The 17,511-nt window shown below is 37.2% G+C and overlaps 1 protein-coding gene across 1 annotated transcript in view; it reads left to right on the top strand.

Moving 5' to 3' along the window:
* The window catches only part of spock1 (SPARC (osteonectin), cwcv and kazal like domains proteoglycan 1), a 214,858-nt gene that overhangs the window by 147,959 nt on the left and 49,388 nt on the right, over nt 1-17,511 (top strand). The window contains exon 4 of the mRNA XM_077247341.1: nt 13,280-13,394. Coding sequence (XP_077103456.1) covers nt 13,280-13,394 — 115 coding nt within the window. The remainder of the gene's footprint in view (nt 1-13,279; nt 13,395-17,511) is intronic.

Raw genomic sequence — 17,511 nt, 5'->3', positions numbered from 1 at the left:
AAAACAGACGCTCTGAGCGGAGCTGCAGTGGCCCTAATATGTCGTTTTAGCTGAGACCGTCGCTGTGTGAAACTGCCCTCTGACAGCCAAGAGACTCGCCCTCACAGCCACAACAACAAAAGAGCAGTAATGACACACCAAACAAAACCAAACATCTTCCATTTATCTGCCACATTAAGCAATAATGTTACATAATTGGTTGCTTTTTTTATTAAGAGCAACACAATTATGTAACATGCTACTTTTAATAATGTAAAAACTTCGGTAAATGTCACACCACACAATTAATATTAATCAAAATCTCACAATTAATATTGAGGCAAGCAAATTGTATTTATTATTAGTTATATCCCCTTATTTTTCAAATTGTTCCTATGCTTTATATGTTTGATTCTACATGTGTATAGATATAAATATATATGTATTATTATTTAATAATACATATGTCTATTATTAATTATCTCATGAATTTACCATAAAATTATATAGAAAATGAATGCACTCCCATTGTGGTTATGCATAATGCACCCATATACATGTACTCATATACATGTAAATAACTGAATAAATAAATGATCTGTATTTGTTTACACATTCCTGTCAATCTGCACATTAGTTGCACAGTGACTCTTTCTGTGATTTACATAGTTAAAATAGTAGATGACAACAAGTGACGATATTGGTGATTCATTCAAAAACACTAATGCATTCATGAACGAAACAAGTGAGTGGGTCACTGAATCATTCATTCAACTGATTTGTTCAAAAACACCCATTCATATAGGAATCAAAACAAGTGAGCGAGTCACTGAATCATTCAATTAACCGATTTGTTTGAGAACAGATTTTTTCAGGAACAAAACAAGCGAGTGGGCCACTGAAACGATTTGTTAAAAAACAGTGATTCATTCAGAAAGCCACTGCTGTGTTGCTTTGACACACATCACACTTGGAGACTCACACATCGGTTGTGGTAAACGGAAGCATGTTCGCCTTAACATGCGAGAACCAATCAGGTTCATTCTCATGTTACGCAGTACGTTTGAGCTTCAGCAAGAACAAATGAGGTTTGTTGCGTCACACAAGTACCATTGAGCTTCTTTTTAAGTTCGATGATCAATGTTTATATGTGACCCTGGATGACAAAACCAGTCATATAGGTCATTTTTTTGAAATTGAGATTTATACATCACATGAAAGCTGAATAAATAAGCTTTCCATTGTTGTATGGTTTGTTAGGATAGGACAATATTTGGCCGAGATACAACTATTTGAAAATCTGGAATCTGAGGGTGCAGAAAAATCGAAACATTGAGAAAATCGCTTTTAAAGTTGTCCATTTATGTTCGCGATTGTGCTGCATTCACTCACAAAAATAAATGTTTCATACATTTACGGTAGGAATTTTACAAAATATCTTCATGGAACATGATCTTTACTTAATATCCTAATGATTTTTGGCAAAAAAGAAAAATTGATAATTTTGACCAATACAATGTATTGTTGGCTATTCCCACAAATATACCCGTGCTACTTAAGACTGGTTTTGTGATCCAGGGTCACATATGTAAATAAAATGCTAAATTAAGTCTGTTCATATTATAAAGCGATCGTGTCTCTTCAGAAAATCTTGACTAAACCGCTCAATTCATATGGAATAGTTTTACGATCCCTTTATGAACTTTTTGAAGTGTCAAACATTCAGTTGTGCAGCTGTCAATGGAGGGACAGAAAATATCTGATAAAAGATAAAAATATCTTCATTTGTGTTCTGAAGATGAACGAAAAGTCTTACGGGTTTGAAACGACATGAGGGTGAGTAAATGATGACAGAATTTTCATTTTTGGGTGGACTATCCCTTTTTTGCTTTTGTGGATTTGTATTTGGGACTATTATCAACTGGCAAGATTGTGTCTAAAACAGAAGATACTCAGTTAACCATTTTTACCAAACTGTTCAACAATATCCCCCACAATCGAGTTATCCATCTGAGATGTCAAATTTCTCTCTCTTGTTTTCTTGTTTGTAGTTAAAATGACCAGCCTGTTGTGTTTGCGTTTCTCTTTGAGAGTGAGAGATGACAGGAGTGTGACAGGGCAGATAATCAGGAATAGTTAATCCGCGGCTCTTGGGCAGTTGAGGGCGTTCCGGATTCTTCTGTAGTGTTTAGAGTCTCTTTGAGCTCTGTCAGGAACACACACACACACACACACACACACACACACACACACACACACACACACACACACACACACACACACACACACACACACACACACACACACACACACACACAGTCCTCCACTAACCTCTCCTCTCTGCCTCTTTTCTCCTCTGTATCTCTCTCTTATTCGCGTCATTTTTAGCACGGCATTAAAAGTTAAACTAAAAAAAAAACACCTTGAGACCTTGCACTTTTACACTGCCCTGCGTCTCATGTTTCAAGTCCAAACAAACCCCCAAACTTTAAATCGCATAATGTGGCTTAATCCATTAGGACATTGATGCAACTTAGTACACAACTAATTGATGATGCATAGGCTACTACATACCGACAAGTAGATGAGCCCAGAATATGAATGCAATGCACAAATGCCAATTGGGGAAACACATAATGAATTCAACTTTACTCGTTATGTTCATATTCTGGTCTCATCTACTTGTCTGTATATGGTATGCATCATGGGACATGTAAAATGTGCCAATTTTATAAACATGCATTATTATTAACGTTGTATATGAATCATGTTTCCAGTTGAGAATGTCTCGAATTGAGAACCCAACACAACACCAAAGTTGTTTATCATAAAGTAAACAAAAATGTCTTTAACATGGTGCATACAAATTGTTTAGGTCTCAGGCCAGTTTATGGTAATATTATGTGATGTATTAATGTTACCATGAAATGCGGACAAAAAAAATGAATATCACAAAAAGCATAGCAAAACTGGCAATTTACTAAATACATAAACAGCAGTAGTGAGATTTACCAGCCAAGCACTGGGACAAATATTGTATTAGGCTGCTGAATATGATAAATAATCAGTCACTTGACTGCATAAACATATAAATGGGATTCAGTGCAATCAACAGCAGAGCCTATTATCCACAGCGCAAACAAATAATCCATGTTAATCCTCATTGTGAACCTGTTTTAATGTCAACTGGGTCATGCTTTCTTTTTTCTATTTTTTGACTTTGTTTGACTTTGGCCTAGAGACAGATTAATATTTTTCATTGAGCTTTCCACAATTCATTCTGTTATTTTATAGTGTGGACACATGATAAATCTTTATATCATTCTCTCACTTCTATGAGCTCATGTCAGGTGTAAATGTGTTCCTGTCTCTTTAAGACTGTGGGAGCTGCTCAAATACACTGGCAGCTCATTTCAGTAACACATCTGAGCATTAATTAATCAAACATCTGCCCACGATTTTAATCTTTTAGTCTTTTTCTCGCCATTAATTGTGACCCTTGGGGAGTGTAGGGTGTGATACGTGTGACTCGTGACCCATCTAATTGAATGTTTCTTTCATCATTGGGCGGAAGAACATTTTAATTAAGTGTTACATTCTTTCCTTTGGTCTTTTTTTCATTTTGCTTGTGTGTTTAGCTGTCTGTTTGAACATGATTGGATGTTTCCAGTATAATTCTGATCGATCACTATGGTAACCTTTTTCCCGCTCACTCAGACATTGCTGTATGAAGTTGCATCTGTAACAGAACTCACAGCAAGGGTTTACTAAAGGCGCGCTTGATTTCTACCTCATTTCATTCTTTTCTCAAATTTTAGAGAATCAGTAAACTGAAGCAAGATGATAAAGACGTTTAGCTTCAAATGCATGTGTGAGAAAGAGGAACAAACTCACACAGACTTTCAAACTTTGTGAGACTGTGACCAAGGCCTGTTTTTCAGGGTAAAATTGTGGTAAAATCATTTTTACAGACCAAACATTATTTTTATTTTTTTAACTTGATAGTCGAAATAAAAATGTTATATAAATATTAACTGGAATAAAATAAAATATATATATTCAGCTTTTGCACCGATTTTAAATGTGCCTCATCCAAATTTTAAAAATATTTTTAAACTTTAATTACAGTACCTCAACCTCTTGGCCTTTAACTTTAGTCTGTTTTGCGTTGTTTGTGTACTTTTATGTGTATGCATTTCTCAGCCTTTAGGAAATGTAAATTGCCTGTTTCGTTCTCTTTGAAGCTCTTTCCTTGGGCCATTTTAAATCTCGTCTGCTTCTCCAAACATTATTTTAAAGCAGAAGAAACTCTTTAGTAGAGCAAACCCTTTAAATACTTCTATTCAGAAGCTGGCCAATAATCATACTGCAGCTGATGAATATTCAATAGTGTTGGGAGAAGGCGCAGTCCCATGGGGCACTCGAGCGAGAGGCGCACACTTTCCACCCGTCGCTCGTGTCCTGAAGGCATGTTCGTTAAAATCCCATCCCGCCAAACCCCTCTGCTGCCTGAACTTCCCCAGCGTTTATCAATTTAATACTTTAATTAAACGTGGAATTATACATATGTTCCTTGCACAAGGTTTCCACAGCTGTTAGCGCTGAATAATCTTTCGTTGTCGAGCGCTTTCTTCTGGGCTTTTCTCACTAGTGACGGATAAACAGACTCTCGTTGTCTCGCAGTAAGATCCGTATGAATTAAAGAGCTGTAGGTGTGTTCTTACCTGTTTAACATGCATTAGTTTTGCTCTGCAGGTGAACTTCAGCTTTATACTTTTACATGAATTAAAGCGTCACATTCAAGCTAATTATTTCCACAGAGAGAGATAGGGGGTTATGCTTGTTAAAGAAGTACTGTGTTACTTTGAGGACCGAATTGTCTTGAGAAGTGTGCTAAATTTGAGGGCATCCTCAAACGTATGAATGATTCATAAAGTATAATTTGTTTTTAAGTTTTCGTTTAGGGTTTGAGCAGTTAGTCAGTGCTTAGATGGTTCTTCCTACATATAACCTCATTAAACACAAAGAATCCCTGATCTACTCTCTCTCTCTCTCTCTCTCTCTCTCTCTCTCTCTCTCTTCATATCATCCAATCACAACCCACTATGCTTTATAATTGCACATTTAGCTCAGCTGATTGGTGATTATCCCTTTTTTCTCTTGTCTTGAATCTGTTCTAGAAGATCATTGTGTGTGATAAGGTTGTAGTGAACACACACACACACACACACTGAGACACGTCTGTCATCTCCATATGGAAACGTCTGAACTCAGCGTCACACATGGCTGACTGCAGTATGACCCTTTACTGAAGGAGACGCTTCTGCTCAACTCTTGACTGTTCAGTCTTGACTGTGTTAGGCGATGTGGGAGGGGCTTGATATTGTGAGGGAGTGGTCTGAGGTGGGAGGGAGTGGCTTTAGATCATTTGACAGACAGACGTCTATAGATAGGCTGTGAGAGCAGTGGTATTTGAAGTGTGTGCAGATATTTTAGAATTTATTTTATTTTATTTTAGTGTGCAAGGTGAGTTTAGGCAACATTACTTAATTTATTATATGCCATTCTTTTACACTTTATGCCATTTTTTTCTTTGTTATTTAAGTATTATTTTATACTGTACTATAATTTAGTAATTTAGAACTTTTTTATATTTTCAGGCTATTTAGATTTTTTTTTTTTTTTCATTTTCAGGTTTAATTTCCAAATTTCATCGAATGCCTGGTCTGAACACGAGTTCGTTTGCTCTTAATCCCTCCTATTACATTATTTGGGTCAGAACCTCAGTGCGTTTGCATTATCAAATCACCAGCTGTTTACTCTTGTTGCTTGGTAACGACGATGCAGGAGAAGGCAGAAAAATACGCAGCGTTGTTCACCTCACTTTTATATTTAGTTTTTTTAACCTATTGTTTTGATTTCAAAGTGTCAGCACATAACACCACTTGTGTCTGTCTGCCGCAATTATACTGCAAATGTTCAAACGAACGCTAGAGTCCGTTTCTGCTGAAGGCAAGCAGATGAGATATACATTCTCTCTGCTTGCAGTGTGTCTTTCACTCTTGTCAGGAAAGTGAGTGAGAACACACAAACACACAGTGTTATTGAATCATACGTCATCAATAGCGGTTCACTTCTATTTATACTTCTATTTCACTTCTATTTATACGATTGCATTCATATCAGGAGCGAACCGTACTGGACTTCACATGAACCGTACCCCAGACCACCCTTTTTATGTGGACTTGGGTACATAAAGGTGTGCACCTGGGTTTGGAAAACAGCTGACGTCAATTCTGCCCGGGATGCTCATCAAAAGTGCTAGTGTGAAACCACCCTGAAATTCTTCAGAATAGCACATGCTTGAACTGACGAAATAAGACTTGTCACCTTTCAAATGAGGTCTTAAAATGACTGAATTCTATTTCTGATAAAGTAATAGTAAAGTAAGCCAGTAAAACACACACACACACACACACACACACACACACACACACACACACACACACACACACACACACACACACACACACACACACACACACACACACACACACACACACACACAATAGTCTTTTAGTTTCTGTTGAGCCTGTGTTGTATTTCTGAAGCCAGTAACACACACACACACACACACACACACACACACACACACACACAGACACACACACACAATAGTGTTTTAGTTTCTGTTGACTCTGTGTTGTATTTCTGAAGCCAGTAACACACACACACACACACACACACACACACACACACACACACACACACACACACACACACACACACACACAATAGTGTTTTAGTTTCTGTTGACTCTGTGTTGTGTAATTCACTGTCTCTAGGTGCCTGTTGCTCCAGTAGGGTCGTACATTATTAACACTCAGTGTTTGAGTTGACCTCACATTTTAAACTTTAGCAATGTGTTTATTCCCTCGTAACAGAAGCTCAAACATGCTCATATCTTCAAACTCTCCTCCTGTATTACAGTCTATGTGTATTTACAGTCTTTGCTAATTTTTTTCTTTAGATAAACATGCACTGATGAATCATTCATAATAAAGCCAGTAACATGCATCAAGAAAGACTATAGAGTTCATTTTGATTTCATGGTGCCTGAAACCACTGCCCTCTCTCTCCCTAGTGTGCCTTTGAATGAGTTGATTGACACTTGATGCCAAAGTGTGCAGATGGCGCAGATGGTATTTGGTAGGCAGGTGCCCTAATGTAGAGGGCATTGACGGGACATGTGTGTGTTTTAGGCTCTGTCAAGGTTAGATATTTACATTCTCTCAATGGAAACAGGATCACAGCGTGTGTGTGTGTGTGTGTGTGTGTGTGTGTGTGTGTGTGTGTGTGTGTGTGTGTGTGTGTGTGTGTGTGTGTGTGTGTGTGTGTGTGTGTGTGTGTGTGTGTGTGTGTGTGTGTGTGTGTGTCTAAATGTTTTTAGTTTATCTGGTGACATTCAGAATTCAGCTGTGAGCTGATTGGGCATTAGGCTGCACAGACTCGTCCTGATTGGATAATCACAGGTGTGAATGCTGAATCCAGATCGTCTAATTTAGCCTTATTCAACCTTCAGCACTAATTCCAGTATTTAAAATAGAGGCACAAAGAGGAAGTGTTTATTTTAAGATTATTTCGGTGATGTGAATATGGAAGTGACATTTATCATTCAAACTAAAAATTACAAAAACACAACAAAATTACTCAAATGAACTCAAATAAAATGAAAACAGCAAATAAAAATAAAAACTAATTCAAACTAGAATTGCTGAACTGAGCCATAAGTGCCATGTGTCTAATGACTCTGGAGCCAGAGGAAAATGATGATTGTTGAATTTGAAATGGCATACTTTTCATTTCTTCCATAAAAAAAGATATTAGGATAATGCATAAGTAGTAAGAGTCGTATGATATATTTCCATTTCAAATTCAGCTGATGCGCATGCACAAAATTAGATTGAAAATACAAAATGTCCTTAGTTATTTCTAAGGTGATGCAACATGCAATGTGATTGAAACATTAATTGTGAAAAAATACTTAATATTAGTAGGCAGTATGCAGTGTAAGTAGGCAGAATTTGCAGTCAGATAATATTTCATTCTGAACAAAGCCCTTGTGTTGTACAGTTATTGATCGACGCAGCAGATGAGACACCCACATACACAGGGATCTGTGGCACACAAAGGGTTAAAGGTCGATTTGTGAGGTGTATGAAAGCGTTTGAGGTCACATCTGGATAGATGAGGTCTACTGTTGCTGTGATACTAAAGTTCGAAGGTCAAACTTGATAAAGAGCAAATGCAACTGCAGTTTACACACAGAGAATCAATGCAGGCTGAGTTTAAATGACTTTAAACGCCTGCATTCGGGTTAAAGCAATAGTTCAGCCAAACAAGAAAATCTGTTAGCATTTTTCCACCCTGTATGAGTTTGTTTCTCGCATGGAACAGAAGAGGAAGGTCTTTTTGATTACGCTGTTTTTACTCATGCAGTGTTAGTAGATAGTCATAAATACATTATGAAGGAAAGAACTATAGTGTTAAAGTATAATAAATAAATACTACAGGAAAAGTTTTTAAGCACACACACACACACACACACACACACACACACACACACACACACACACACACACACACACACACACACACACACACACACACACACACACACACACACACACACACACACACACACACACACACACACACACACACAGGCAGCTGTAAGACGATATATATGGAGCCAATGTTGCACATTTATAAGATTAATTTACTGGCTATCAAATCATGGCTGTTTATGAGCATATTTCTCTCTCTCTCTCTCTCTCTCTCTCTCTCTTTTAATTCAGCCTATAAAAATGATAAAACTTGTGGCCCTGAGGGGAGGCGGGTTTCCATAGCGATGTCACAAGAGACATATGATAGAGGAGGAATCACCCATCGAATAAACCAGCGCGGACGGCTTTTATTTTTCAGCTAAATGAATTCTTCATCACTCACTCCTGTAGTAAAGCACACCAGACGGAGATAAATTTGATCAGTCGGTCTTACACAAGAAAAGAGGAATGGAATTGCATGCTATTTGTGCTATATACTGTTACATATTGATTGCATTTGACAAAATGTGCAGTATGCAACATGGTGCACATCCTGTTGAGATACTTTATCCCACAATGCAACATCAGGTCACCTTTAATTCTACAGTGCTTTGTACAATACAGAATGTTTCAAAGCAGCTTCACATAATAGATAGATAGGATAATAATAAAATTAGTATGCAAACTTCATCAAATATGAGACAAATAGAAATCCTGCTGTAGCTCCATTCAGTTCAGTTTTGATTCAGTTCAGCTCAATAACTGTGTAAAGTTCATCAATTATGTTCAAGTCGAGCAATTAAATATTAATAATACCAATCACAAATTTGTAAATATGTCATTTTTATGTCACTCATTTGATGTGCATGCCAAGAGTTTGATTATTTTTACACACATTTGTTTTTAAATGCAGAATAATGGTATTTGAGGATGATTAATTGCCACCTACTGAATTAAACATGCAGTGTATGAACTGCTATTTGAAACGGATATCATTATTGCAATGCATAGTTGCACATGTTATTTTTAATAAACATTGCTCAGTGTACAGTATATATTGTGCTGTATTTCATTTTAAACATGGCCGAAGTGTGTACATCGTGCGCTGTTTGTCGATTAGGATTGACTGCTTGGTTAAACAGGAACTGAATTTGTTCATTCAGGCCTGGTATTGAAAAGTGTGAAGAGGTAAATATCCCCCTTCCTCCCTCTCTCTCGATCTCATCTCACATTTATCAGTCGGGATCTATCACACTTTCTTATTTTCATTCCCTCTTCGACACACGCGTTCGTACCCTGCAGTGAGGGTGTTTGGGAGTTCGTCTCTGAATATGAATGGCCTGTTTTCCGTTGTAATAGAAAAGCGAATGAACAAAATGAAAGAATACACTGTAGTAACAAGAGAAATGCATCACTATGTTGTACATACGACCTGTACATTTACTCACCTTACGTGTGTGTGTGTGTGTGTGTGTGTGTCATGCGTTGGCTTGATTTGATAATCCAGACAAAGATGCTTGACGCAGATGAACGATGAAATAACATTTAATAAACACCAGGAACTAAAGACACGGGAACTAAACACAGGCAATAGAAAACAAAAGGATATCAAAACAAAAGTCATTTCACACACAGACATAGAGGAATCGTGACGGATTGAAATTGTATTTATTTTTAGGAAATTATATCGTTTTATTCAATTTTATACTTTTTGTATGAAGGAAATTTATATTTGTATAACATAAAATGAAGATATAAATAAATATAAATCCCAAAAAATGGTCCCTTCGTTTTCTTTATGCGAATTTATTTTATTATTTATTTTATTTTGAACGAGGTCAAATTCGATAAGTATGTGTTTCTGTGAGATTCACCTCATTAAACCTCCTGCTAACTTCACACACACACACACACACACACACACACACACACACACACACACACACACACACACACACACACACACACACACACACACACACACACACACATACTCAGTTATGCAAAAACTAAAACACGAAAGCAAAATGTCCTTCAGGCAGAAAGCAATCACTGTATCCTGTGAAAGACATCACGCAATCTATGTGTGTGTGTGTGTGTCCGCTGCTATAGCGTGTCCTCACTTCCCCTCCACGCTCCCAGCGCTTCATCTCTTGTTTCCTTCCATCTCTCATCGCCCTCACCGGCTGAATCCCATATGCAGGAAATTATCAAATCATTCCTGAGCTCCATCAATAAGGCATGTTCATCTCTAAACACACAAACACATACCCTTACTAAACACTGAGAGTGGAAGACAGTGAGGAAGATGGAGGTATTAGGTATCACAGATCAAACTGATGTTAAGCGTGTGAATCTGTACAGCAGCAGAATGTCGGGATTGTTCTTTTCCATGCAGAGAAAGTGACTCCAAGAAGCATCATGAAAGTAGTTTATATGACTTACAGTGTGCACTATATTCCAGTCTTCTGGAGTCATGCTTTCTGTGAGGAACAGACTGAACTTTAAATCATTAATCACTGTAAATCTTTCCCTTTTCTCATTTGCATATTCAAATATGGCACTGGAACGAGGCTGGATGTAATTTATGTCAAACATTGTTGGTTCTAACAGGCCTTTTGACTTAATGACCCCATTTTCAGCAAATAATATGTTAAATATTGGTCTGTTACTCACACAAAACTATCATATGACTTCAGAAGACCTGGAATAAAGAGCATGGGTCATAAAGCTGGATGTTATGATGCTTTTTGTAATCTTGACTGCAGCCCCTGGTCACTGTCTGCTTTCATTGTATCACTGTATTATTGTGTTTTATTATTGTTTTGTATTATTGTTTAATTGTTTCGTTGTGACAATGTTCCATTGTTTCATTGTATTGTTGGATTTACCCATTAACTACATTTGCATGGACACCTTTTGTTTTTTGAATGTCATTCCAATTGATAAATCTGAACATAGTGTTTACATGAACGTTAAATAAAGTGATCGGGTTGATGCACATGTTTATATGCCACAAGCTTCAAATTGTAACTGATCTTTTGAATATACAGAGTGTCCTGCTGTTGGCACACCATCCGGATCATTGTTTCATTGTGTCATCATATAGTGGTTTTGTCGATACATCATTGTTTTGTTATATCAATGTTTTGCTGTATCACTGTAACATCTTTTGTGAATGTGACCAGAGTGATACTTTTTGTATGGTTAGATACAGACGACAATGACCCTGGGATTTGCACCCAAGGAAATACAAGGAACACAGGTTCAGTGGTACAATGAAAAGACAGAGACGTGTTGTCCAATTAAAAATAATAATAATAATATTCAAAAGGAAAAAAAAAATCAAGCCAGAATCATCATAATCATCAAATACCCACCCATGTTCCCATAAAAGGATAGCCAAATGAAGGGGAGATCCCACACTACTACATGAAAGTCACACAGGTTTAACACAACATAAGGGAGAACTAGCCTTTTAATAATGAGGTATTTATTCCGTTAGCAGGAGTGATAAGAGCTGTAATCGACTGTGTGTGTGTGTGTGTGTGTGTGTGTGTGTGTGTGTGTGTGTGTGTGTGTGTGTGTGTGTGTGTGTGTGTGTGTGTGTGTGTGTGTGTGTGTGTGTGTGTGTGCTGTGCTGTGCTGTGCTGTGCTGAGCTGTGCTGTGCTGTGCTGTGCTGTATTGAAGGCCAGTTGGCATGGCTGCGCTCCAGACGAACAGCAGGTTGGCATCAAACTTCCCCGATGAACACACTCATAGAAATAGACAAGGTCAGAGGGAGTGATGGAGTGTTTGACCTCTGTTAAACCCACCTGTGTGATTCAGTGTCACACACACACACACACACACACGCACACACACACGCACACACACACGCACACACACAAGCAGCAGCAGCGCTATACTGTATGTTTATAATAGTTGTGTATGTCTCATAAAATTAAATTGAATTTGCTCTGTAATAGATGGCTGAGAAACTTGTGTATTTAATGTTTCCTGACAGAGATGAATGTCTCATGAGTTCTCGTAATGATCTCCACACACGCGCTATTCCTCCTCATCCTCCTACTTCCTGCTGGAGGAACTACATTACCTGTGTGGAAGAGAAAAAGATGGCAGAGCGTGAGACAGTGGTTCGCCTCGTCCTCCATTTGTCAGGAAGTGAGCTATTGCTCAAAGTCAGTACAGTGAGAGAGAGAGAGAGAGAGAGAGAGTGTGTGTGTGTGTTTGTGTGTGTGTGTGTGTGTGTGTGTGTGTGTGTGTGTGTGTGTGTGTGTGTGTGTGTGTGTGTGTGTGTGTGTGTGTGTGTGTGTGTGTGTGTGTGTGTGTGTGTGTGTGTGTGTGTGTGTGTGTGTGTGTGTGTGTGTGTGTGTGAGATGATAAAACATTTGCCAGAAGGCTGCTGCATTGTTTCTCCTGTGTGTTTGCCAGAGTAAAGCTCTCCTCTCTTCCATCAGATTCTCTCGCTTCCTTTCATGCCATCTGACTGAATCTACTCTGTTTTTCTTTCCTGGAGAGGAAAAACCGAAAAACAAAAGAACATGAATATAAAAGATGAGAGAGTATGTGCGTGTGTGTGTGTTTGAGAGAGACAAACACAGATCAGAAATCAGATGAGATAAAGGCTGGATTTAGGCCCAGAAAGATTTAATTTTATCATATTAAATGAAGTCTTTTCTCTGTCTTTCAGGGCTTGACAGCACTAAAGACCCCTGTCTGAAGGTTCACTGCCCTCCTCACAAAGTGTGTGTGAGCCACGACTTCCAGACGGCCATCTGCACCAATCACAAACCAGCACAGCACAGGTAAAACAGCTGTGGGTGCTGAGATGGAGGAAGGTAGAATGGTACAGATTGTTTAATCAACTAGAGAATAAACATTTGTCAAGACAAATTTTGACTAGTTTAAAGGTTATTCAGTTTGGCAACAGTTATATATGCCTTACGGAGTGGTTGCTAGGTAGTTGCTGAGGTATTTTGGCTGGTTGATAGGGCAAGGCTTTTAAATCTTTTAATCTTTTTAAACCCTAAATATGATCACCCTGTTGTGAGGGACCTCATCCTAATATTAGGAAATATAAGGCAGCCACATATTTTCATGTATAAAGACCTAATTTATACAGTGAAAAACTAAAATTATACAAAAAATTAAAAAGAAAATATTATATAGAAAATATTTTGTTTTGTATATATGTATTGTTTTCCTACTCACTATAATACTTTACTGTTAGATGCATTATTTTTTTATTTAAATGTATTTATTTCTTTTAATCATTTTTTGCTAACACTTTACAACAAGGTCCCGATACTTACCATTAGTTAATGCACTGACTAACATTAACTAACATTGAGCAATACATTTGTTACAATATTTATAATACAAGATACAACTTTTGAATTTTATAATGTATTAGAAAATTAACTAAGACTAATAAATACTTTAGAATTGTTATTTCATGGTAACTAATGTATTTAACTAATATTATCAAATGGAACCTTAATGTAAACTGTTACCATTTTTTTTTATTATTTATTTTAATCAATTATTTATTTATTTAGTTACAGTAAATCTTTTGGATTTTATATATATTTATATTTATATATATATATATATATATATATATATATATATATATATATATATATAAATGAGTTTATTCAAAACGCGCTATATCTTTTTATTGGCATGAGCGATGCTCAGTTTACAAATGAATCACTCTTTTGGGTCGATTCTGTTCAAAGACTTCATCAAACAAGTTGGCAGATCTGTCTAAATCGGTTCGCGAATCAGTCTGAATGATCCGTTCAGTTCCTCACGCACTGAATCGTCTGAAGCGCGTTCAATCACACTCGACTCGGATTCGTAACAGGATGATTTAAGAACATCAAGAGCGTTGGATGAAGTGGCCGTGGATTTACAGTTTAGTGAAAGCAAATCTGCAAATGCATAATATTTTTGCCAGCGATGAAGATCTTTATTAGTTGAACATCTTCGTATGCTGTCTGTGAATGAATGATTCCACAGGACGATACATTCGATTTCATTTCATTCCGATACATTTTACAACCAAACAGATTATTACGCCACGATAGCACTACTAAAAAGTATGACATTATCCGTTTTTTGGACATATACATTAATTTATAGGCTACAAAAAAACGCTTCAGAGCGTCGGCGCACTGGCAAAGGTTAACAGGTTAAATAAGCTACCATTGTGTAGTGTACAGTTTATGAAATGAACACCCGCCATCCCGCGGTAATGTGTGTGTATTGCGCAGGGGCATAGTCACACGAATAGTTTACATTGATTGAAAACTAGTTTGTTTAAAAAGTAGGAGGCTATTGCCGGTAAAGGCAGGTTCACATAAAATCATTATTTGATTTTATTTTTTATTTTAACGAGCATCTGGTTTGGCGATGCAAAAATGGACTGAAGCTACGTCGTGCATATTGTTTTTTCTTCTTCCAATTAGCATACTATGTTAAAAAAAAGACAAAAACATGTTACTTGTTCAATTAATAAACCGTTTGTTGTTTGATGACAAATCGCTAAAGATGAAATTGGCCTCCCTTTCTGTCATTGTGAGTGTGCGTTTTTTTTTTTTTCGAACGATATTCAACTTTTGGTCCTCAATTGTTGAATGGCATTTTTGGCAGAAATTCACATCCCTACGTGAGGCGAACTATTCTCAAAGACTTACTTTTAGTCATTATTTGGGTAGCACACATATTCTGAATGCCTTCGGCAGAATTCAAATGAGCCATTTTAATCTAGATTAATTCCAAGATTACAGTGAGATTAATCTAGATTAAAAAAATTAATCTATGCCCACCTCTAATATATATATATATACACACACACAATTTTTAGACTAATTTCCCCCTGGACCCTAGCTTGAAAACCCCTGCTGAACAGCTGTTCGGTGCAGTTGATGCATCTTTTACCAGAACAAACTAAATAGTCAAACCCTGAACCCCTGGAAGCTCAAAGTGTTTCTCACTAGTAGCCTAATTCTTGACCAATTATTCCATAACCATGATTCCAAATGAGTACTAAGCACTAGATAAATGAGCATGTGTCCTTGTGTTTAATCGGCCTCTGAGGTATTTACACTCGGGAAGCTGCTCCGCTTCTCCAGGGTCACATTAACATTCTATTGGTGTCTGTTGTGAGTCGTTGTCATAGTGACAGCGGAACATTGAGGAAATGTCATTACAGCCTCTAGACTCCGCCCTCTTTATGTTTGGTCAAGCAAATATTAATTGTGTAATGGCCATAAGAGCTGGTCCAATAGTTGACGAAGCTAAATTACTAACGCCCTCTTACATATGCAAACACAAAGAGCATGCTGGCAAGGCAAATATCACATCTCCCTGAGAAATAACAACATGCTGATCTGATTAGAAAGCCAAGCGCACTGCGAGCGGGTGATAATGCTTTCCTTTGGAATTATCGCTGCATTGGTCAATCTATCATTAATGACTGGCAGATGAGGTGTAGCTGCCGCTTCTGATCATTAATTTACACCTTAAAACACTGCGGTACATAATGTATGAAGAGCATTGCTAGATTATGCACAACAAAATAACACGTTAATAAATCATAAGTAGACTCACATGTAATCTGCACACTTTTTTTCACTGTTTCTACACTAATTGTTAAGGAAAATCTGTTAAATGGATCTGGTACAAAGTGTTAAAATGAGCTGATATTGGTAGTGTTAAAGAGACGAGGAGAGCTGAGTCTACTTCAACATGTTCTGCTAACGTTATAACTGTCTTAACTTATTTTCTTAATATTTCTCTTGTGGCCCATATGTGGTGAAAAAAATAAGAAGAGAAGTATTTCTCTTATTTTTGAGTAAGCTTTAAGGAGTAAGCTAGTCTAACATATTTTATTATCATCGCAGCGCCACGGTTATGCGGTGATGCGATTAATAATAAAAGTAGCCTAATAATAATAATAATTATTGAGCCTCCCCCCTCCCCAAGCCCCCCATCGATGCTTAGCCTGACATGTGGCATTATGCGTAACACGAGTTTTAACCATTAGTGATGAGGTTTTAATTGAAGTGTAATTATGAAGAAGAGACTCACGCTGGTTCTATGAATAGACTGTATTTCTGCAGTAAGACTGATTTGAGAACAGATCCAACACAGCAGTGTAATTTCCACTTGCTAATATACTTTAATATAATGCAATGAAGTGTAAATTACAGATAATGTAATGCACAATAATGTGCTGTAATATACTCCATTATACTGTATCTCACTCCATTATCCAGCAGTTCAGTACATAGACTTTAGAAGGGTCGGCTGAAGATGAGCACTTCATAGTGACCAGAGACAAATTCTCCTCATGATCAGTCAATAATGTTCGTGAATTTGGCTGACGGGTTCAGAAGGACTGGGAGCTAGTTCAGCTTATTACACAGCTCTCTGGAGGACACGACTGTGATTGGTCACCCGCAGCATTCGGCCAATATTTTTGTATAATGATGCTAAACTGTAGCCGCTACATTGGCCATTGTCCCCTTTAAATGGTTTCCTAAATAGCTGTGCTAGTTTAAAATCGTATCAATCCATACCCTCTTTCTCATCACGTAATAAAATAATTTAAACTCAAATCAATATTTCATGTCTGCTTATTTAGTTTGTAGTTGTGTAATAAGTGAGAAAATGTACAGTCAGCTGGTTATTAGCAGAACATAAACCCCTTCAAGGTGACATGGAACAACTCTGGTTATCCTTTATATATAATATAGAATATCCTTGTATTATAATATAAAATAGAAAAAAAGAAAAGAAAGATTTTTAAAGAAATGTAATATTTTTATTAATGCAAGGATGCATTCAATTGATCAAAAGTGGCAGTAGACATGTACAGTATGTTACAAAAGATTTCTATTTCAAATAAATGCT

Source organism: Siphateles boraxobius, unplaced genomic scaffold, assembly GCF_051911475.1.
Source record: "Siphateles boraxobius isolate OS27281-9 unplaced genomic scaffold, OSU_SipBor_1 3, whole genome shotgun sequence".
NCBI lineage: Eukaryota > Metazoa > Chordata > Actinopteri > Cypriniformes > Leuciscidae > Siphateles > Siphateles boraxobius.
Note: the sequence above shows the minus strand (reverse complement) of the source record. Positions and strands in the feature narration are given on the sequence as shown.